This window comes from Meriones unguiculatus, chromosome 11, assembly GCF_030254825.1.
Source record: "Meriones unguiculatus strain TT.TT164.6M chromosome 11, Bangor_MerUng_6.1, whole genome shotgun sequence".
Lineage (NCBI taxonomy): Eukaryota > Metazoa > Chordata > Mammalia > Rodentia > Muridae > Meriones > Meriones unguiculatus.
Genome location: NC_083359.1, coordinates 110,665,351 through 110,688,674, shown reverse-complemented (window position 1 = coordinate 110,688,674; position 23,324 = coordinate 110,665,351). Strand labels below are relative to the sequence as shown.

The window sequence follows — 23,324 nt, the reverse complement described above, 5'->3', positions numbered from 1 at the left end:
GCAAGCTGTTTTGTTTAAATCCATGTCCTAGGCTTAAGGACTGATGAGCCAATCTGAAGCAGGGAGGAGCCCTAATTCCCTGGGTACTTCTCCATGACCAAACTGACAGAGATTAATGTCTGTCTCCCATATCCAAACCATGCAGAGCCTTCTTTAAGATGCGCTTCAGATGACAGGCACTCGGCCTGTGAATTAACCCCTGGCCTACCAGCAATGGCAGTAATTAAGCTCTAAAGAGCGCACTGCCTGCCATCAGCACAGCCGGGGCGGGGGGGCGAGGGGGGCAGGGACTGTAGGGCATTCTCTTAGTCAGTGATTGATGTGGGAGGGCCCAGTGCACAATGGGCAGAGCCACTCCTGGGCTGGAAGAAAGCAGACTGAGCCAGCCAGTCAGCAGCCCCTTCTGTGGCCTCTGCCTCAGCTCCTGCCTCCAGGTTCTTGCCCTGCTTGTGTTGCTGGCCGACCTCCTTCAGTGATGGACTGTGCTGTGGAAATGTATCTATCAATCGTGGTGGTTCACTGCAGCAGCAGCCCTGAGACAGTCTGCTTTGCTTGAGATTATTCTCTCTCAAAAGACAGGTTTGGGGAACATTTTCTCCCTGGGTTGGCAGCCGGGACCAGCTCCAGAAACACAGGGCTCCTGCCGCAGGGCCAAGAGGGACCGCCACAGGGAACCACTCCCATCTTCCCACCTGCCCGTTCCCTGGTTGGCGGCTGCGGACTCAGGAAGAGTAGAAGGGGCAGCTGAGCAGAGAACACGCAGGCAGCACGGGTGCAGGCGCCTCTCTGTGCCCTGTCCTGCAGCTCCATCACTGCGCCTCTCTGCGGCACTGTCCTCCGCTGCTAACTTACACATCCAGGCTGCCCTGTGGACTCCTGAGAGTGTGCTGCAGTTTCTGCAACAGGTGACTCCAGTTCTCTGACAGGAAACCGGGGCTCTCTAAGCCAGGGGTGCCGGCTGCCATGATGCCAGGTCTAAGCAGGAAGAAGGTGTTCCCCTTTCCTGCTGGGCTCTTCCACCCCCATTCACGCTCCCACCCCTGGCCCAGGTTAGCATAGGGTCTGCTCTGCAGAGCTCAGCTGACTCCACAGGCCTCCTCCAAACCCTTGCACGTGGGCTCCTCTCCAGCCTTGCTCCATGCTGAGTTTCCCTGAGGCGGTGGTTGATTCTGACAGTGCACAGCTACAATTCGGAGCCGACCCTCTGGCTGAGCAGCTTCTGCTCTCACACGCGCTGGAAGGAGCACACTGAAGAAGACTGCCAAGGCAGCTCAGCCAAGGCTTCGTGGGGCTGGCCCTCTCAGTGCCCGCCTGGCACCCTCCTCACCAGAAGGTTCTCTTGTGCAGAGCCCCCCACACACACACACAAACCTTCATCAAGCTCCTCTCACACAAAGATAGGCAATCTCTGCTCCCATCACCATCTCTCTGGCACACCTCCTCCCTTAGGCCCTTAGCCACCACCTGCCCAAGTGCCTGACAGAAATGCCACCTGACTCAAATCAATAAAGACACAGTCAAGAACAGCACCCCACCGACATGAGCCATGGGTGGCTCCCCATGACGTTGAGAAACAAAGGTTCTAGAAGGGACCAGCCTTGATCTCATCGCTGCCACTCTGCCTGCAGCAATCCCAGATGAAGAAGCTGCCTGAGAAACAGCGTGGTTCCATCCTACAGGCTCCATTTCTGGTCTCATCTGATCCTTGGATTTGCTGAGCTCTAGGACTTCCGGAACATGGAGATGGTTTCTGACCTATGGCCAGCTCTGTATGCAGCCATTTGGCTCTGTGGGCACTGGAGCCACTTTCATGAGGCTCTCTGTCCTCTCAGTCAGTGTCCTCTAAAGAGGGCTGCCCCACAGAGGTGGGCACTCTGTGAGTGCGCCAATGGGCACATGGAATCTTTGTTGAGAGACTGATGATATAAACCCTGGGAATCCTGCAGTACAAAGACCCAGACTGCAGCCCAGACGCCTCCTCCTGCAGCCCAGACACACGCCTCCTCCTGCAGCTCAGAGCCTACTCCTGCAGCCCAGAGCCCCCTCCTGCAGCCCAGAGCCTCCTCCTGCGGCCCAGACACACGCAGCCCAGATGCCTCCTTCTGCAGCCCAGACATACGCCTCCTCCTGCAACCCAGACACATGCCTCCTCCTGCAGCCCAGACACACGCAGCCCAGAGTCTCCTCCTGCAGCCCAGACACACACAGCCCAGATACTCTCTAAGTGGGAGAATACAGGGGAGAAGTCCAACGGCTCAAACCTTGAAGTACACTGGCCTCACGACAGGGGTTGCCATCCTGATCTCCTGGCACTAAGACAACTCAGAGTGGCCATAAAGGTGAGCCTCCCACAGGACGGAGTCTGGGGGACTGGCTGAGAGGCAAGCACACGCCTCAGACCACCAGGGAATGGGCGGTAGCTGCGCCCTACGCCACCTCGTGCTTGTTGGGAACCGGGTGGTCACACAGACTTGTGGAAAATGGCGGCTCATGCGTTTTCAGAAACTTTCCCTAGTGGAATCTCGTGCCTCACGAGTTTTTAAAAGACGGAAAAACTCTTTTCTCCTCTGTAGAATCTCTCTGTGGTGCCTGCATGTGCCAGTCTGTCAGCCGCAGTCTATGGTGAATCTTGACACGCAGTGGCTGGAGGTGTGAGATGGCATTTATCAGCTCCTCCGCTGTCACCGCCCTTGACCCACCACCACCCACCTCCTGTGCTTTGACACAGTCCCTGGAGGCACCAGCTGCTGATCCACCCACATCCTTGTGTGCACTGTAACCAGTGGTTGCCATGGCACTCGGAGCCAGTGAGAACGACAGGATGGTGGGCTCAGCCCGCCTTGCTCGCTGCATGACCTGTGGCAGCAACACCCTCAGCCATAAAGAGGCAGCGCTCCCTTCCCACAGAGAGCCAGGAGCTTCACAGAGGACAGGCACAGCAGCACGGCAGGAACAAGATGCTGAAACCTGACAGCGTTACCGCTGCCATCTCAGCATCAACTGCATTTAAAATAGAAGGGAGTTCCGCAGCCAATGTGTCTGTAAGGCTGGAGAGAACTCCTCCCTTAGCCTGCACCCTATCCAAGCTTCGGAACATCTAGGCTTGTTGCAAATTCTTCTTCCGGATACAGCAACCAGCTACAGTCAAGGCCAGTGTCCTCCCACAACACATGCAATCAGATAATTTCCATTGCAATTATAAGTCCACACTAGAAAAATGTCTTGCAAGAAAGCGTCTCCATGGCCCCTCACCCCCCACCCCCCACCCCGAAGCTCCTGGGCTCTTAGCTCTGTATGCTCAACAACACAAAGGGTGTTTCCCCTTGCTGGACCCCAAAACAGTCACCAGGGGAAGCAACAACACAAAGAGAAAGACTTTGTTGTCAGGTGAAACTAGGATAAAAATCCAGTTCAGCCCCCCTCTGAAGCCGTGCCCTGGAGTGAGCTGTTTCATGTCTGTCACAGCGAAGGGGCCTGTTGTAAAGGCTGTTCCACCACAACACTGTACGCAAGACTGTCATGGGTGCTCAGTGTTCCCGTCCCTTCTCCCAGGAGCTCCTATTGCTCTTGGCCCTTCGCCTTGCCCAGTCAGGATGCTGCCAGCCAGGCCTGGGCGGTGACGTCTGGGGGGGCCCCTCCAGCCATACCAACGGCCTTCCTTGACTTGCTCTGGGGTCTGGCCAGTTTGCTCCCACCTAGACAACCCACATCCAGGGGTGCTTACACTAGTGACCTGCTGATTACACACTGCATGCAAGACAAGCTTGAATTCTCCTACGGAAGACCACACCCACAGGACGAATGAGACTGACAGCCTCATAGTTGCTGAGTTCCACAAAGTTCTACATGATGGGGGCCAGGGAGCACCTACTGCTGGCTCCCTAGGAGGACCTCTGTGCCAGGTGCTGTGCACCAATCCATTCTGGCGGCCAGGCCTGGCTGCTTCTCCGTGATACTCTTTCCATATGCCAGCAGCACACGTCCAGGCACAGAGGAGAAGAGGGAGCAGAGAGACCCACAGGTCCTGCCCTGTAGAAGCTGAGTCTCCCTAGAGCTGAGCAAAAGCCACAGCAAAGAGAACGATGCCAAGATGGTCAGAAGCATATTAGAAAAAGGTCCAATAATCAATGTGGTGGGGACAGGGTGGAAGAAAGCAGTGCTTGTTTTCTATAAAATTTTGGGAAGAGAGGGGCAGGTGGTAGGTCCAGGCTGTGCCACAGGTGGAGATACTCACAGCTATGGGCGTTGGGTGGGGGTAAACCAGTTCCAGAGAAAAAGCAGCTCATTCCCTGGCCAGAAAAGATATCTAAGAATAAATGATAAATGAGTGCTTATTTCTCCCAGAAAATTCTGAACACTGCCCCATTTCCCAAAATAAACATAAACTAAAAATGAAATTAAATAGCATTCCCGTGCTCCTCAGACAGAGCAGCAATTATTGTTTTCTTTTTTTTCTAAGAACAGGAAACACAAAATTAACTGAGAAGAGCAAGAGGCAGCCACGGCTGAGAACACTGGAAGCTGTGGCCTCCAGATGGAATTCTTGCCTTCACAGAGCTGTCACATTTCATCATGGCATATCCTTTGCACTTCTATCAGTAGAGGCAGAGCCGAGGGCAGCCTCTGCACTCTTGCCAACGCCGTACAACCCAGACCACAAAGCAGACCTCAAACTCCAGTCAGAGTCTCTTCTCCCTGGCAAATTTTGGTTTTATGGGATAAGACTATATTTCTCAGACTCTCTTGCAGCTACATATGGCTAGGTTATCAAATCCCAGTCAGTGGGATATGAAGAAAATGAATACAGGTAACTTCCTACTCTTGCTCTAAAAAGAGGGATTTGTAGCCGGTCTTTCTATTTTCTGGGAAGAAAATGCAGACGAAGCTCAAACAGCCACGTGGGATACCGCCACAGAAGTGACACACAAACATGAACATGGAGAAGCTGCTCTCTGGTGTCTGCGAGCAGCCGGATGATGCCTAAACTTTTAGGAAACATGTTTTGCATGTCTACCCAAGAGCAGACTCTGCACCCCATAGTTAATGAGCTTCCATGGTAGCACTGAAGACCCCCTCCCAAAGTTTAAGGCCTTAGCTGTTGAGAAGGATCAAGTCACCACTTATTGGGAGTCAACCAAGTCTCTCCACATTCCCTCCCACACCTACGTTCTTACTGGGGCTTGTGACCGCATCATTTTAGAAGAACCAGGAAGTGGCTTAGAGAAGGACACTCTGGGTGGGCCCAGTGTGGTGCAGGAATGTCAAGCCTTGGGAAATATTCAAAAGCTTCGGTCTGGACGGGCCCATGTCCAGTGGGAGAGTGAGAGGAGGGCTGAGCAGGAGTCAGTGTTCACAAGAGTCCCTGAGCACGGAGCCCAGCCAGAGAGTGAAGGCACTGAGCTGTAGGCAGACTGGGGAGAGAGGCATGACTCACAGACAGGAGACTACAAAAGCGCTGGGTGCTGTCTGGATCCCTTGCCGTCACCAGAGAGGGTGAGTGCCACTTACAGAGTGACAACGATGGCATTATGAGGAGAAACGGAAAACTACAAGCACATATTTAGACATGGCAATTGTGTCCTCACCATCAAATCCTCCTGGAGAGCCATCGAAGGCAGGGCCAGGTCTCCACCTGAGGCTGAGATAAATCCCTGTCTCCGTACACTTCTCCCGTGCTTGGGAAGGAGCAGCCACAGTGGGAACTCCAGCTCCAGGCCCTGTCACTGTCTTGTGCTGACAGGGAGGCCAGGCTGATGGCTGGCTACAGCTTAGCCCTAAAGCCAGCCCTCTGAAGACAGCCTTGGCTTTCACGTCTCCTCTTGGGATGTTCTAGGAGAATGGAGGAAAGTAGGCTAGCTTGAAAGTGCTTTTTTCCTGTTTCCTGGAATCCTCTGGGGAATGAGCGGGTTGTAATGAGATGTTCAGATCAGACATAAGCTTCCTAGCACTCGGCACTGCTAGGACACACAGCACCATGGAAGAGCTGAGGAACGCCATCCATCCCCACAGCATGAAAATCCATCACAGAGGGGAAACCAGTCTCACTTTGAGGATGCCAGGCAGCCTGGGAGGGAGGCAGCACAGAGCTCTCTGGATCCGCCCAGGCTCTCACTGCTACAGGTGTCAGTCCTCGTGTAAGTGTGACCCCAGGAGAAGCTGCTTTCTGGCGTCTGTGAGTAGCTGGATGATGGTACAGAAGGGGCATCTGTGTGCACGTGTATGCACAGAGACAGCAGAGGGAAGAAGCTGCAGACCTAACGCCAGCAGCCATCCTGAAGGAAGGCTGTTCCGGAGGTGGGTCACAGGGCTGATCACCAGCATCACACATGTACAAAACCTTTCTCGTTAGCACAAAAATTTGTCAGACGTGTGTCACAGCTGTAAGTGACGGGCGGCTGTCTTCCCTGAACACCTCGCCCTGAGTCCGGATCCTGACTGTGTTGGAGTTTCCACAACAGGCATGGGCAGCCCGCTCAGCTTCACGGAAGGAAATGTGTGCATGCCTGTGAGCGAGCACGGGGAAGGTATGCGGGCGGCCCACCCCCAGTGTGGCTCCGCCACCATCTCCATCCCACCCGCCAGTCACGTGACAGGCAGCGTAAGCTGCAGGCCGCATGGTGTGCTCACCATCGTGTGTGACCGTCACAAGAGTCCTTCACAGAGTTAGACAGGAGCACGTAAGCCCGGGTCCACATGCTTCACCACGCTTCTTCGCCAGGCCTCTCCAGGCAGAGGAAATGGCCCGAGCATGAGCGCTGCTCTTCAGCTGCCGTGAAGGAACGGAAACACAGCCTGGCTCCAGGAAGGCAGAAGCATACAAGAAGCGGAAGTGACCGAGGTTGCCCCATACTAGGAAATAACACTCCTATGGGAGCAAAGCTTGGGAAGAGAGATGCACGTCTTCACCACCTGTCTTCAGGGCTTTCTTTCTCCTCTGGGTGAGAAACAGCAGGGATCTCTGAAAGCCTTCTGAGGCATGGAATGGGCCCATTTCTAACTGACCATGGTCAGCGAATTCTCGGTAATGGCTGTGGTGGGGCATGTGTCTCCCCCGAAGGAAAGAAAGTCTGTTCCCACACACAGCATGTCACTTTGCTTATTCCACACCCCGAGAAAGCACGGTGGGGAGCAGCTCCGTGGCGGGCTGCAGACTCAGCACGTGAAAGATGCTGGCCTCGAGGCCCAGCACTGGGCTCTGCTTTGGTGTGCCTGTAAGCTGCAAGCCCCGACTAGAAACCAGCACAGTTAACACTGAAGCCCTTCTAGAAGAGACCTTAAATCCTCGCCCGAGACATGAGAAAGCACCCCAAGTTCTAATTAAACTGAAGCAATTAGCCACCCACGGATCCTTCTCACAGCTTCCCATGGCCAGGCAATCATCTCTATTAAACCCACTTTAAAATCAGGAGCAAAGGCAGCAGCTCCACCAGCACCCAACTCCCAGAATCCATTATCCCTTCAGACATATCCTGCAAAAGCCCTCAGGAATCTGCCTGCGTCAGGCACGAGCAGAGGGCGGTGGCGAGCAGGGGACAGGACACACAAAGACTACCCCAGAGCTGGACCTCAACAAGGAGGCAGACGGCGTCCAGCCGAAGCTGCGGGTTCTCCAGGCGGGGCAGCAATCCATCCAGCAGAGCCACCTTGAGGAGCCCTGCATGTGGGCTCTGCAGGTCGAGGTCTCCAGGAACAGACCGTCCCCGGAGTGCAGGCTCGGTACAGTGGACGCCACGGTACAAACCACACAGGCTCACCGCATCTCCAGCCAGGCAAGGCCCACCCCACTAAGGCTTCCTGGAATCCAGAGAGGTCAATGTCGCCAGCCAAAGGCATGCTCTAGACTTCCACAGCAACAACCAACAGATGCCAGTGGTAAAGATGCAGACTTAAGCACTTGCCTCAAGAACTAAGGGGTACTCAGCGCAGAAACAATAGCCGGTTAAAATCTCTCTCTCTCTCTCTCTCTCTCTCTTCCCTCCTCTGTGTGTGTGTGAGTATGTGTTGTATACTGAGCATGGAGATTTCTCCACAGAGAGGCAGGCAGGAAAATATTCACCTTAATTGGGAATAATTTGGACTCGGGTCTATAATCCTAGCACTGATGTAGGCTGGGGCAAGGGGATTGACAGGAGTTTGGGCTGGCCTAGGCTAAACAGAACTGGTCTTCAAAAAAGAAAACAGGGTGAGTGGTCAAGGAAAGAAGAACACGGAAAAAAGTGATGATTCAGACTAGTGTTCTTTTAAAGAAACGAAATTTTCCCTAAGAAACACTTTGTTAAAAAGCAATTGTTCAGCCAGCACAGTGGCACACCTGCAATCCCAGCACTCAGGAGGCAGAGGTCCTCTCTCAGGCCTGACCTTTCTCTCGGGCCAGGTTGGACCTTGCAGATCTAACCTATGTTAAAGCAACACATGGCACAGGACACACATTAGCGGCCTGCTGGCCACTCGCTCAGGTACGCTCATCAGGAAAGAAGCGGGGAAAGCGAGGCAGGTGCAGGCAAGATGGCTGCCGGTTCCTCTCTGCTTGTGACCACGTCACTATGGAAGCAAAACACCACACTCACTATAAAACAGACGTGGAAAGACCTATGACAGCTCAGTGCTCTTAGCAAATAGTTTATGAAACTGTCTTTTCAAACTTTATAAAACTCTAGTCTCCAGACGTCCAGATACACAGAGACAGTGGACCCGAGAAGCCACCAAAAAGTAACCACTGCCCCTTTCTCCTCCCCCTCCACTCCCCTTCCTGTCTCTCTACTAACAGGGTCTCGTGTGGCCCAGGCTGGCCTGGAACTTTCCACCTAGCTAACGGTGACCTTGAACTGCTGACTGTCCAGTCGCTACTCCCTGAAAGCCCAGCTTGCACGTCCTCTACCACCGCAGTTTTGCAGCCCTGGGGATAGAACCCAGGCCTGTCGCAAGCCACACCAGCACTTCACCAACTGAGCTGCATCCCCCGCCCTCTCTCACATTTCACAAGTTTGTTTTCACCCAACACAAGCTGATTTAAAGACCAGGAAAAGCATGAAGCCCGTCTTCGTGAGAAAACCTGAATCATTCTTTGACCATGCTGGCCGAGCACCCCTGCCCTGCTTTCAGCCTGGCTACCAGGCCAGTCCCCACGCCACCCAGAGCGCCATACTCACAGCCAATCATCATGATGGCCACTGCGAAGATCTTCTCGATGTCTGTGGACGGGGCGATGTTCCCAAAGCCCACGCTGGTGAGGCTGGTCATGGTGAAGTAGAGCGAGGAGATGTACACGGAGTTCTTGCTCGGGCCGCCTTCCCACTTCCCCGAGCCGGAGCCGTTAAACTGGTATGGCGTGCCCGTGTCCACGGCCAGCTGGTAGAGCCAGCTGTTGTTGCGGATCGTCTTGGTGTCCTCGTCAAAGATCTCATAGTCGCCAATGCTGTACCAGATGCAGGCCATCCAGTGGGCGGCCAGCCCGAACACGCACACCAGCAGCACCAGCACCGCAGCGCCGTACTCGATGTAGTGGTCCAGCTTGCGGGCCACGCGCCCGAGGCGCAGCAGCCGCACGACCTTCAGGGAACTGAACAGGCTGCTGATGCCCTGCAAGGGGATGACACAGATCAGACAGAACGAACAAAGCTGGCGGTCCGTCCCGTGGCCCCGCCACTGCCATCAGGTTAGGCACTGTGTACGGTGCCGTGACATGCAACATTATACAACCCTTGAAGACCTAACGTTAGGCTCCTTTCTGAAAAGGCTGTTTACTTTGTGTGTGTGAGTGCTTTATCTGCAGCCACCTATGTGCACCTTGTACGTGCCTGGTGCCTGCAGAGGCCAAAGGGAGTGTCAGGTCCCCTGGATCTGGAGTTAGGGGCAACTGCCAACTGCCAGGTGCATGATGGGAACCAGACCTGCCCCGCAAGAGCAGCGAGCTCTTCGCTGCTGAGCCATCTCTCCATCCCCCAAAGTGGGCGCAAGAGCAGCGAGCTCTTCGCTGCTGAGCCATCTCTCCATCCCCCAAAGTGGGCGCAAGAGCAGCGAGCTCTTCGCTGCTGAGCCATCTCTCCATCCCCCAAAGTGGGCGCAAGAGCAGCGAGCTCTTCGCTGCTGAGCCATCTCTCCATCCTCAAAGTTAAAATTCCATTCCAAGGCGTACGGGATAGAAATCTCATGGCTTGACTAAAAAGTAAAACAAGTAGAGTTGCTACAGGTGAGAACAAACGTGTATGCATCTTTCCACAGCCCTGCTTATTTTAAGGAAACTTTCAAGGGTTGTATAATATTTCATATTGTACAATATGACATATTTGAGTTGTATCATATTTATTTCATGTGGCAATGAGTTATGTAACCACACTGCATTGCACATAAGCAAATAAATATGTGGGCATCAGAAGCAATCAGGAACCACAGGCTGTTTCTGTTCTGTTTTTACCTATTTTGTTGTAAATGTACATATTTACCTAATTTCTGTCATTATCATTGCTTTGATAATTAGGAAAAACACATTTAAAGTGAATAAGAAGTGTGCCAAGCATGGTGGCACACACCTGTAATCTCAGCACCAGCTAAGACTGGAGGCCAGCCTGGTCTACATAGTAAGTTCCAGGCCAGCCTGGTCTACATAGTGAGTTCCAGGCCAGCCAAGGTTACATAGTGAGGCCACACCTCAAACAAACAAATAAGAAAAAGGAAAGGAATGAGAGAGGGGGAGAAAGAGAGAGAGAAAAAACAGGAAGGGCTAAAAGGATAGAGCTGAGTTTTTGATGGGAGGGCATTATTACCTCTGAGGCTGACGGTGTACACAGCCAGACACTGAATACACAGAGACACACACGCACACACTCAGTCCAGGAGACTAAACAAACGCATAGCTGTATGTAAAGGCCAGGATCTGAACCACACATGTCCATTTGACACTTCAGTGACGTCTCTGACCTCGTGTGTAAACTGGGAGGAGGGGACAAGCCAGGGCACCCCTCAGCCTCCCAGACACTGACCTACCAGCTCCCATCACCCCACAGAGGCTCCGAACACACCACAGAAGTCACAGCGCTTAGACCCCTTCCCACCCAATCCCTATTCGGACATGATCCCAAGGTGTGCGCATGAACTGTTCCTACTTTCCCTGAAACAAACTAGAAAGCAAACAACGCAGAGATGTTTCTTTGAGTGAAGACTCCTTCATACTTTCCCTGGGAAGAACCCCAGGAAAGATGCTGCCCTTCACTGTGAGGGAATGCATGACGACCCTCTATTCCAACCATCAGGCCTAGACAGACCAACCATTCCTCTGTCTCCAGGACTCTCTCATCCTCCATCCTCCTAAAGCCCGTCCCCACACCCCGGGTCAATTACGACAACAGAGGGAAAAGAAATGAGCGCTTTCTGATGCGTGTGCAAGGAGTCACTCCACCACACTTCCTCTCTCCGGGCCATTGCTAAACTGCAGTCCTCACGCTCTTTCCATCTACCTGGCTCCCAGGAACTAGTTTCTACCAGTGGGTCAAGGTAAACGGATGTCTCTTCCAGGGAAGCTGTGCTTTTTCCTTTTCCTGTCCTACTTTCCAGGTACGTCTGTGAGATCTTGAAGCTATGTCCTGGAAACAGCAGACCAACTGACAGACAGGCCTTGGTCCCTGGAGTGCTGTGTGGGAGCTCAACCCAGGTAAGCCTCAGCTGCAGCAGGTAAGGAAGAGATCCCTGACGCAAGTCTTACCGGCCCCAGAGTCCTGTGAAGCAGCCACAGAGGAGGCTGTGCTGAGCCAGGGCAGAGGAGTGACACTCACTGCCCTTTCAGGAAAACAGGGCAAGGCCAAGCTTCAGCCCGAGGCTGTCCAGCTTGTGTGAGCCCGGACCATAAATAAATAAGAGGACAAATAAGCAGGTGTCACCATCAGCACGGCCACCCCCCGTGTCCTCCCCCCACCCCACGGTGATGAACCTTTCCACACACAAAAAGAAGGCACATCTTCACACTGCAGCCAGCTGACAGGGTCAGGGGGAGCTCTCTCCACAGGAATCTCCTTCTGCACCCTAACAGAGGGCAGGCAGCTTCCAGTTCCAGGAGCACAGCATCTGCAGCCGCCGTGATGGAGATATTTCGGGAGGCAAAGCCGTCTTTGGAATGAGTCAGAAATCAAATGCCGTGTATGCAGCCACCCACGTGCCGCCTCCTCCTGAGGGCCCCTGAAACCGGCTCAAGGCAGAGCTTGCTTTCCAGGGCGAGACTGCCTTCTCGTTTTTCCTGGTTCAGATCTAGCTCACAGCAACATTCCCACAGAGGCACCAAAGGTGCTCTGCCTCTCCCTGGCCTTTCCCTTTGGCCACCCCCACGCCTCAGATGTGCCGTTCCCCACAGGCACTGTCCAGACATCAGTGGGCTCCGTCATCTTTCTCATCCTCCTTCCGCATTCCTGTCCAGCCTCTCATAGTGGCCACCTGTGGTCCATTCACCCATCACTCGGTGGCCACACCATCCTCTAGCCACATACTTCTGACAGCTCACACGTCCACATGGTAGGTAGATGGACGTGGTGCCTCTCGGCCCAGAAGGCCTGCCCTTTAATTAGTCACCTGGTGATCTAGTCATCCTTCCAGCTTGTCACTGGCTCCGCCATGATGCATCTCCAATGACCCTGAAGTCAGAACCCATCCCCAGTTCCTCAAGTCCTCAGTGTTCTGTGTCCATTACCACTGAGCATGACTTCCTGTGTGAAAAGGTCCTCATTGCCCAAAACATCACCAGGAAGTCCATCTTCCCAAATACCGAAGTCACTGTCACTCATGCTAGAAGCAAGTGGGTTCAAAGTGTCATGTCCCACACCCCATGTTGGAATTTAAGACACCACACTTAAGTCCCGAGCACAGCACATGCTCAGAAGGAGTCTGAAAAGGTGCTCAGCATCTTGGAGGTTAGGGTGTGCTTTCTCTTCCTCTCTTTAGGGAGGAACACCACTGCTCATCGGTTGGGCAAGTTCTCTCTTATCACACGAGCAGCTGGAATCCTGGCTATTCAAAAGCAATTCAAGCTGCTAGTTTGGTTCCCTGACAACCCTACTTTCCTGAAATTCAGTCCATGAGACAAATGAAACAGAACCTTACAAACGTCTCTTTTATTTGAGTACCATAAATCACGACAGTGCCCTGTGGAGAACCAGGCTTCTCCAGGGAGTCCTGGCAGTGGAAAGCCACCTCACGCTGCAAGCAGTTTCCTGGATGCTTGATGGAAATCCTGGCACTGGGAAGAGCCAGGAGTCTGCAGGAGTCTGCATGAACTCAGGGCAGCAAGAATAGCAGCTACTGAGCTTCCCCCTTGACGGAGGCAGACCCGGGACCTCCCTAGCCCCTCTGTGTCACACCCATGAATGCGGACTGAGATAGACATGCCGAGGGCTTCAGACTCACTGTGTGCACGTTTTCAAGTTTTACTTAAATGAACAGCCAAACAAACCATTCCCTTAGATTTGTTTTACCTTGCCTTGTGTGTGGGGGGTGGGGTGTATCCTCCTGTGTGGGTGGGTGCATACTGAGGCCTGAAAGGAAGTTTTGGTGTCTTTAAAAACTCTGTTATGTTGTGTAAATATGTTTTTGTTTTAATCCCAAGAGTGGGATTTCAGTTTGGGGTTTAGTTTGTCCACAGCTGATAATTGCCTCCTGCAGGGTGTGGTCTTTGCCAGCTGGTAGCAGCCTGCCTAGTGCAGCATGGAGAGGGGTGAGGTCTAAGACTCCGAGGGACAGAAATACAAGAGCCCAGAAAGAGAAGGGGTGGAGAGGCTGCTGCTGCGTTTGCTATTGCTGGAGATTGGTACATCCCCCAAAGAACCCACTAGCCATAAGCAGCCCAGAAAAGTGAAGAGTCTGCATCCTCTCTCCCACTAACCATGTCTCTCCTCTCTCTAAGGTTGATGGAAGGGAGGTGGAGGCTTAAATACCCCAAATAGATCAGAATTTAAAAACAAGCGCTGCAATCTGGCACTTGTTCAGACAATTGGGAATAGTGCTACCTCAAGATCCAGCTATACCACTCCTAGGCATATATCCAAAATATGCTCAAGTACACAAGAAAGACATTTGCTCAACCATGTCTGTAGCAGCTTTATTTGTAATAGCCAGAAGCTGGAAACAACCCAGCTGCCCCTCAACTGAGGAATGGATACAGAAATTGTGGTACATCTACACAGTGGAATACTACTCAGCAATTAAAAACAAGGAAATCATGAAATTTACTGGCAAATGGTGGGAACTAGAAAAGATCATCCTGAGTGAGGTATCCCAGAAGCAGAAAGACACATATGCTATATACTCACTTATAAGTGGATATTAGACATATAGTATAGGATAAACATACTAAAATCTGTACACCTAAAGAAGCTAAGCAAGAAGGAGGATCCTGGGTAAGATGCTCAATCCTCATTCAGTAAGGCAAATGGGACAGACATTGGAAGAAGGAGAAAAGAGGAAATAGGACAGGAGCCTACCACAGATGGCCACTGAAAGACTCTACCCTGCAGGATATCAAAGCAGAGGCTGAGACTCATAGCCAAACTTTGGGCAGAGTGCAGGGAATCTTATGAAAGAAGGGGGAGACAGAAAGACCTGGAGGGGACAGGAGCTCCACAAGGAAAGAAAAAAAATCTGGGCCCAGGGATCTTTTCTAAGACTGATACTCAAACCAAGGACCATGCATGGAGATAACCTAGAACCCCTGCACAAATGTAGCCCATGGCAGCTCAGTCTCTAAGTGGTACCCTAGTAAGGAAAACAGGGACTGTCTCTGACATGAGCTCAGTGGCTGGCTCTTTGATCACCTCCCCCTGAAGGTGGAGCAGCCTTGCCAGGCCACAGAGGAAGACAATGCAGCCAGTCCTGATGAGTCCTGATAGGCTAGGGTCAGAGGGAAGGGGAGGAGGACCTCCCCATCAGTGGCCTAGGGGAGGGGCATGGGAGGAGAAGAGGGAGGGAGGTTGGGATTGGGAGGGGACAAAAGAGGGGCTACAGCTGGGATACAAAGTGAATAAACCATAATTAATAAAAAGTAAATAAATTTAAAAAATACTTGCAAAAAAAAAAAAAAAAGTACAAGTGCTGGAGACCGAAGGAGGAAAGCAGGTACTCTGCTCTTCCTTTTCACTCTATTCCTTTGAGCCAGGGTCTCTTCCTGAAGCTAGCAAGGCCAGCAGCCCCAGGGACCCTCCTGTGCTCACAGCCATCCTGCAGTTCTCCTTTATGTGGATTCTGGGCTCCGAACGCAGGCTCTGTCTGAACATAGCCCTTCCTACCACTGAGCCATCTCGCCAGCCTTCTCTCTAAGTATAGCCATCAGTTCTGTTAGACAACGTTGTTTTCTGCCGTCGACAGACACGAAAGTCACAGGCAGACCACAGGGCATCGCTGAAGTGGCCTTTTTTTATAATCCCTCCAGACCTCCAGATCTACACGGGAACACAGTGGCAGCATGGAAAACTGGAGATGTAAAGTGCCTTTGTTATCATCGTCCACCCTCATTCTCCTGTATCCATCTCCAGCTCATGCTTCTCCACCTCCCTGTGGTGAGAAGGACCAGAAGGTGACATCCTGGCACCCTGACCAGCACCGCGCTCACCTGGCTTTCTATCAGCTTTCCCTGTCACACCCTCACACTTTGATGTTAGAACAGCGAGTTCTAAGCTCCACACTCAGCTTTCCAAACAACAAATCCTGCCTCCCTCCCTGTTACCGGTTCCTCCTCCAGGCCCCATGAATGGTGAGGCAGCCATCCTTCAGTCTTGAGGGGTGGGAGGGGCTTAGGTGGAAGAGCAGCACTTACCAGCACTGCAAGGCAGCCTCCTCTCACTTCAGCTTGAGACAGAACCTCCCTGAGTTGGCCAGGCTGGCCTTGAATTTATTCTGCACATTAGGAAGCTTTCAACTTGGAATCCTTCTGCCTCAGTCTTCCGAGTAGACAGAACGAGAGGCATGTACCACACCATGCCTGACAAATGCCAGTGGAGTAGCCAGACCTGAACCTTCACCCTACTAGAATTGTTAATTAAGAGAGACAGATAATAGGATAAAACTCTAAAGGAGGAGCTGCTACACGGCTGTTTGATAACAAACCAGGCAGCAAATAAGCACAGAAGTAGCAGGAAGGCGACCAGCCAGTGTTGTTCCCGTATGTGCAGAGACTGTGGCATCAGGGTGGGACAAGCCTGTGAGCCATGAGATGGTCTAAGAAAAACAAGTTCCAGACAGAAGCCGCATCAAGTACAAAGCACCCTGGGGTGTGAGGGCAGGCCGCACTGTTGCTCTGCCAGAGACTAACATGTCCATGAGGCCTAGAAGGGCGCTGCCAGTGAGCAGGGTGGTCTCCACTCCAGACACGGAGGACCTCAGAGCAGCCAGCTGGATTCCTGTGCCCTTCTGAGGCGGGTTCACCAAACACCCACTTTACAGAGGAAGGCGTGAACGCCAGGGCGGTGAGCAGCACAGACTCCTCCTCAGAGCCCACACCGAGGCGCTGGCTCCTCAGAGGCTCTGCAGAGTCTGTGGAGTGGAAACCTTGGCTGTGATGACAGCGCGCAGAGCACTTTGCCAGCAGGACCGTGACACCAGCGCGGGGTGCCAGGTGCTAGACTGCGCAGTGTTTGAAGCCCCCTGTGTCGGAAGCTCAGACAGGTCTGAGTGTTTTCAGAGAAGACGGGCACGCAGGCCAGTGAACTGAGTAGAAGTCCTCCTTAGACACTGGGCAGCACCCACCAAAAGACTAAGGACCTGACTAAGAATGGCCAGGAAGAAAAGAAGGTCACTTCCTTTCCTTCCCAACAGTGGTGCCCGGTGCCACTTTGACAAATGACCTTCGGCATTTGAGTCAAATTCCCACGAGGGGCCCTGCGCCTCAGGCCTGCGGTCTCTCCCCAAGGGAGCTGCGCTTACACCTAGGGTCTCTGTAAGACTTCTGACCTCCTGGATGGCACCATATACCAGCTTTCCTGTGATGGTGTGAGACAGCCTGACACAACCCATTAACGCACGCGTGTGTGTGTGTGTGTGTGTGCGTGTGTGTGTGTGTGTGTGTGTGTGTGTGTGTGTGTGCACGCGCGCGCACTCGCACCCGTATGTGCACCTGTATTTATGTTTGCATACATGCATGACTTTTGCACTAGAGGCTTTCCTCAAATCTCCCTATCCCTGCCCTGGCTCTGGTCTCATGTAGCAGAGGCTGGCCTTGAACTCAGTATGCAGTCAAGGCTGATCTTGAACTTGAACTTGTGATCCTCCTTCCTCTACCACCCAAGTGCTGGATACTGGGCTGCAGCACCCCTGGACACAGCGCCGGCAACTGGGCCCAAGAGCTCACGCATGCTAAGCACACATATGCCCCAGCCCTGCCTCTCCCCGGGATGTCTGCCTAACATGAAGATTCCCTGCTCTATTAGCAAAAGTCGGCCTTGTGTTGTCTTTAAAAACCAACGACTTCAAGAATGCTCTGCAAACCCTCCACACTCTGAGAACTCAGCCATTTCTGTTGATAATGGAGAAAATTGGTTTTTCCAGGTTTCATTGGAAGTTACTGTCTGAAACTGAGATTTAATTTGCCTTCCCTTCCTCATTTCGACAATGTACTTCAGCCATGTTTGATTCAATCCAGTGATCATTTCCTGAATCCCGGGACAGGAAGACATACCCTGGGCTGCAAAATGACAGAAAAACAAGGACAGGCGCCTGCCCTCACTCTGCCTGAGGTCAAGCCCAGAGCCAACAGAATGCAGGCTGCACGGGGGCAGACTATACCTGCACCGGAGCCTGAGGCAGCAGGAGGCAAGAGGCCGGGCACACGGGGGCTCTCTCGGCTCAGTCAGCAGGCCAGCTGACCATAGTCGGGGAACTATGAGCCCAAGGGGAGCTTCCTAACCAAAATGGGGGTGGCCGCACCCCTCTATTTGTTCACTTCACTAATGTCGTCCAAAAGGCACACCTGCAGCCGCAGTAGAAAAGTCATTGAGGACGTTTAGAAATCATTGCAAAAACTGTGCCCCGGCGTGCCCACTCGGAAGCACACAGCAAACTGCACCCCCCGGCGAGTTTACACCCCCAAGCTTCCCTTCTGGAGATACGGGAAACACCAAGTCTGCAGAAGGGAGGGTCAGAAGCTTTGGTCAAGGGGCGCAACAGCTGCTCAGAGTCCCAAACCCCTTCTTCTGCTTCCTCCGAAGAGACACATCCTCGCAGCCTGGCATGCTCTCTCCGTCTCGTCAGCGGAAGCTGTGCAGCCACGCTGTGCCCAAGCCTCGACGCTGCAGTGTTATCCACGGCTTTCCTTTTCTCTAGTCTAATGTGATTTCAAATCTCAGGGATAACACAAGTCAGAGTCCTGAGGGGGGAAGGAGGGGAGGCAAGTGACCCTCTTAGGAGTCAGACCGTGATCTGAGGGGAACACTTGTCCTTATCTCCAGGCTACAAAACAGTCCTCCATTCTAGGAAGCAGCAGAGAGGCCTGGACCCCTCCCTCATGGCCTCCTCAGATTGAAAAGCCTCAGACATGCCCTGTTTGAAATAAGCCACTCTGGCCAGTGGCACCCTGACCAAAGAGTGAGGAACTAGTGGAAAGGCAGGAGCCCCAGCAAGATGGCCCCTGCCAAGCACCAGGACAGGTGGCGCAGGTCTCCTGGGGCACTGGCAGAGACAAGGACGCAGCAGCTGGTTCAGACCCTGACTGGTCACCTGGAAGGTAAGCAGCACTGTGGTGCTGGCCAGTGCAGGCCAGCAGCCCGAGCCCCTAGGCTGTGATGACCCGGAGCGAGCCGAGACACCAACGTAACCATCCTGGCAAAAGCAAAGACATTCTGGGGACACACTGTGCTCCTTCCCTGGCCATCGACGGAAACACTGGTCCCCAAGAAACTGGAATTTTCCCAGCAGCCTCCTGGTGAACACTGGAAAAGACTGGACCTTGGTGCCAGACACAGAGCTTGTCCCCCAGAAAAAGGGAAGGCAGACGGGTGAAAGGGCCCCTCAGGACCCCAGGTTTAGGTGAGAAGGGCCTCGCTTTCATGGCTTCCTTATCAATCATGATTTTAACGCTTTTCTTCACTGACAGCCCTCAAGACCTCAGAAGCCATTCCTCTGACAGGACAGGGAGAGGGGCGGGAAAGGTTCCCTGCAGGAGCCAACACATTAGGTGAGGGCTGCCCTCTGTGGGGTCCCCTCTGTGGGAGTCCTCTCTCCGCAGTGGTCCCCTCTAAGTGAGAAAAAGTCTCCACGGGAACACTCTGGAGAAAAATGATGGTTCCTTTCAGGGGTTTTTAAAGAAAATACAGTTCTGAGGTCTCTGGAAACAAAGCACAGACAGTCGCCATCAGTCAACGGAGAGAGGTTTCACTGAACACTGGGCCCAGGAGGAAGCCGTCAGGTGACTACTGTACAACACACACAGGCTCCCAACAGTTTCAGCCTGACCCCTGATGAGGTTGCTAATGGTCAGAGAAGGGAAGAGAGCCATCCAAATCCAGCAACCTTCTAAAGCTCTGTTCTCTGCCCCAGCTACACACGGCCTTTGGCACAGTTCTATTACCACCTCCCTGGTTTTGCCCTTTCCAGAATGTCTGCTGGCAGGTAGGCATTTAGGACTAAGCTCATTTATACCTAACGAATTTCAAGGTTTCCTTGTGCCTTTTTATGGCTTTATAGTTCATTTCTTTTTACACTCAATAATATTCCACCATCTCTAAGTAGCATGGTGCCTCCATTCTTCTCCCAAAGGAAACCCCAGGTGCATCTAAGGTTTTAGCAATTAGCAATGGAGGTGCCACTTGTCACTTCTCACGTGGCTCTCTGCAGTCACGGGGCCACAAAAACTTGTCCTGCAGGACACTTTGAAGGTTGGCACACAATGTGCAGAGCAAGTGCTGACGTCACGACACGCTCAGGGCCAGTGACTGTGCTGGGCAGTTTATGTCAGCTTGCCACAGGCTACAGTGGTTTGAGAGGAGGAAGCCCCAGAGCATTGGGCTGCAGGCAAGCATGCGGACATTCTCTTCACTGCTGAGTGGTCACCCACCGTAGCGCTGTCACCCTGGGCTGTGGTCCTGGTTCTACAAGAAAGGAGGCTGAGCAAGCCAGTGAGCAGCACCTCCACGGCCTCCGCCTCAGCTCCTGCCTCCAGGTTCCTGCCCTGCCTGAGTCCTGTCCTGACTGCCTTCAGCAATGGAGTACAATGTGCAAGTATAAGCCAAATAAACCCTTTCCGTCCACAGTAACAGTCACCCTAACTAGGGCAGTGGCTTCAGGGAAACCTAGATTTGCACAGAGCTGAGGCCTAGGCCACACGGTCAGCAGGTGAGCAAACAGCAGTCACCAACGAAGAACAGTGGCAAAAAGAAGCTCCTCAACCGCCAGATCTCCGCAGGCCAGAGCTCAGGGGTGCTAGGACCCCAGAGGCCCAGGGCTCACCTGGCCTGTAGCCCTCGCTTGATAGAGGAGATAGATAAAGAATGGCTTACTCCAGGGACAGAAGGCAGGCGACGACAGCAGCCCTTGGTTCTGACCCTCATACTCGGCTCTGTAAACCCCTGTGAAAAATGAGAAGAGACCAGAGTGCACTGTTTGTACCCTGGTAAAATATACTTCAAATTTGCCACTTTGCCCATTTTTTTTAAAACTTTAGTACTAGTGAATGGACTTAAGGCCTTACTCAATCAATCGCTGGGCTTTGTCCTCAGCCCTGTTTTACTTTGTGCCTTGAGACAAAAGGAAAAAATAAAGGTTGAGTAGTAGCATGTTCAAGATGAGCAACTGGCAGGCCGGAGCGGGGAAGTGCCACCAGGCCTCCCAATGGCATCTGTCAGATAAAGACGAGGTCACTGTCCAGCACTCCTCCTTTTCCCTGCTCTCACACACGGGATGTCAGAGCGGGTATGGCCTTCCCAGTGCACTGGGGCCTCCAAACCTGCCTTCCTAAGGCATGCCATCCACACCCAATATTCCCCACACACCCTGAGGCTGTTTCTCAAATGGTCATCTCTTCCAAAGAGGCCCTTCCTGACATGACCTGATGAAAACCACCGCCTCGGCCTCGAAGACCCCACGGTCCCTCCCAGGCTTCTCCCACCTCTGTCTGCGTCATCATTGTGGAGACCTGCTCTGATGACTGCCTCCCAGGCCAGAGTGCAGACACAAGCTGATGGGAGCAGGCTGTGCTCGGCACCCAGTGCTCCACCGGCCACAGGAGGCCCACGGCATCTACCTGCCTCTTCCCAGACTTGCCGAGCCCCTTCATGAACGCTGCCCGAGTCACACACTGAAGCCACACCACCAAGGCGGCCTTCGCATACCCTGTCACGTGACTCTGGCAGTCTGAGAACTGAGGGGACAGGACTGGTGTCAGGGTAACCTGGGGCCCCCCTGCCGCCTTGGGTAGATACTCTGCGCCTTTCTAGGGAAAGCCCGTAAGAATCAGAAATCCTTCCCTACCTGCTTCACTGAGGCCAAACCTGGGCTGTGGCCTGACAGACAGGGAACTGCTCCACTGCTCCGTTGCCGTGCGGGGACACCCTGCGTCGGTCTGTGGGTTTGGTGGCAGCCACAAAGCAGCAGTGCTCTGTTCCCGCCTGCCCCCTCCATCTGGGGACCCTCAGTGGGGCCCTCCACCGGCCTGTGTGCTGATCTTCCCCACACGCCAGGGTAGCTCTGCCTCACTGAAGTCCCTGTGTGTGCTGATCTCCTGACCTGCCGCCTGTGAGGGTATGGCTCTCCCACACACCAGGGTAGCTCTGCCTCACTGAAGTCCCTGTGTGTGCTGATCTCCTGACCTGCCGCCTGTGAGGGTATGGCTCCCCCACACACCAGGGTAGCTCTGCCTCACTGAAGTCCCTGTGTGTGCTGATCTCCTGACCTGCCGCCTGTGAGGGTATGGCTCCCCCACACACCAGGGTAGCTCTCCCTCACTGAAGTCCCCACTCAGGGGTGCGCCGACCCTCACCACCCCACTCCACACCCCACAGCCAGCTTGCTGCTCCTCCTTTCCTGACCCCTGGCCACAGCTGCCCTGCTCCCCACAGTGGCCAGCTGAGACCCCTCAGAGTCCAGCGCACAGCAGCCTCCCTGGGCCCCAGACTCTGTTGATCTCACACAGCCACCTCCTCCATCGAGGTGACAGGGAGACTGGGTCCCCAAGGGTGAGCCCCACCATGGAGGGCCTTCGCTTACAACACAGCTGGATCACTGCTGGGAAGCAAGCCGCTCCGGTGATGTTTCTCCATCAAAAGGGACAGCCTGGGGAGAAGCCTTCTGTCCAACAGCGGGGGACTGGCCACTGAGAAGACCTGCACTGGGCTGGGCTGAGTGCTTGTGGCACAGGTTCAGATACCCAGAAACCATATAAAATTCCAGAGACAAAAACTGAGGTGCATATTTGCATACTAAAGCAGACCTGGCCATCAGGTCCCTCCACCCACTCATGCACACACTTCCCCTGAACCCCCCAGACCCCCATTCTCCAGCCCAGGGCCTGGGTTTCCCTTCTCCCAGCTGCCCTGACAGGCTACAATCCAGCCATGTTGGTGACTCCCCCTCTCTGGACCTCCTTATCTTCCCTCCCCTCCCCCACCTCCTCCCCTCCCTGCTCAGGGCGTGAGCGCTCTGGACTCCCCCAGGAGTCTCTGCCTCCGGCTATGCTGCCCACATGTCTATAATAAACTTTCTCCCCACCACACCTAGGAGCGGCCATGTTTTCATTCAGTGGGTATGCTGTCAGTGGAGATGCTGGCCTGCCAGGATCGCCCACCCTGGAATGGGGAGATGGGGATCCCAGAACAAACAGGCCAGTGAGAGTGGTCACAAATGAGCTCTGGGTTAATTTCAAGACCTTGCTGCGAAGAATAAGGTGGAAAGTGATTGTGACAATAACCTCAGGCTTGCGCGCTCACGCACACGTGCGCTCACACAGACACACACACACAAACACGCATACATGCTGACACACCCACACTTACCCATACACACAGAAAGATAAGAAAAGCGTTAAAAATAAGACTTGTATGACTTGGGGAAAGACTCTACACTCATCAGTAAAACGCAAAGGAGGAGCCCGGGTCAGAAAGCCTGGCTTCATGCTAGCTCTCTGTGGGTCCCTGCACATGGCTTAATAACCATGCGAGTTCATGAAATGAGTGTTCCCTCCTCCCATGTGGGTGGTTGTGATAATAAACCAAGATTATGGTTATAAAGCATTTTTTAACATTTCAAAGCACTATACAAATACAAGCTCATTAAAATTATAATTACGGTGACTATTACAGAAAAGGGGTTTACGGCTCAGTGAGAGTCTTTGTGTAGAAAATGTGTACAACTACGCAGATTGTGTGCAT

At 53.3% G+C, this 23,324-nt stretch overlaps 1 protein-coding gene across 2 annotated transcripts in view; it reads right to left on the bottom strand.

The window, feature by feature from the left end:
* Kcnh1 (potassium voltage-gated channel subfamily H member 1) overlaps positions 1-23,324 on the bottom strand; it is a 261,141-nt gene that overhangs the window by 128,056 nt on the left and 109,761 nt on the right. For both annotated transcript variants that reach the window (XM_060364945.1, XM_060364946.1), the window contains exon 7: positions 9,150-9,579. In XM_060364945.1, the coding sequence (XP_060220928.1) occupies positions 9,150-9,579 (430 nt within the window). The remainder of the gene's footprint in view (positions 1-9,149; positions 9,580-23,324) is intronic.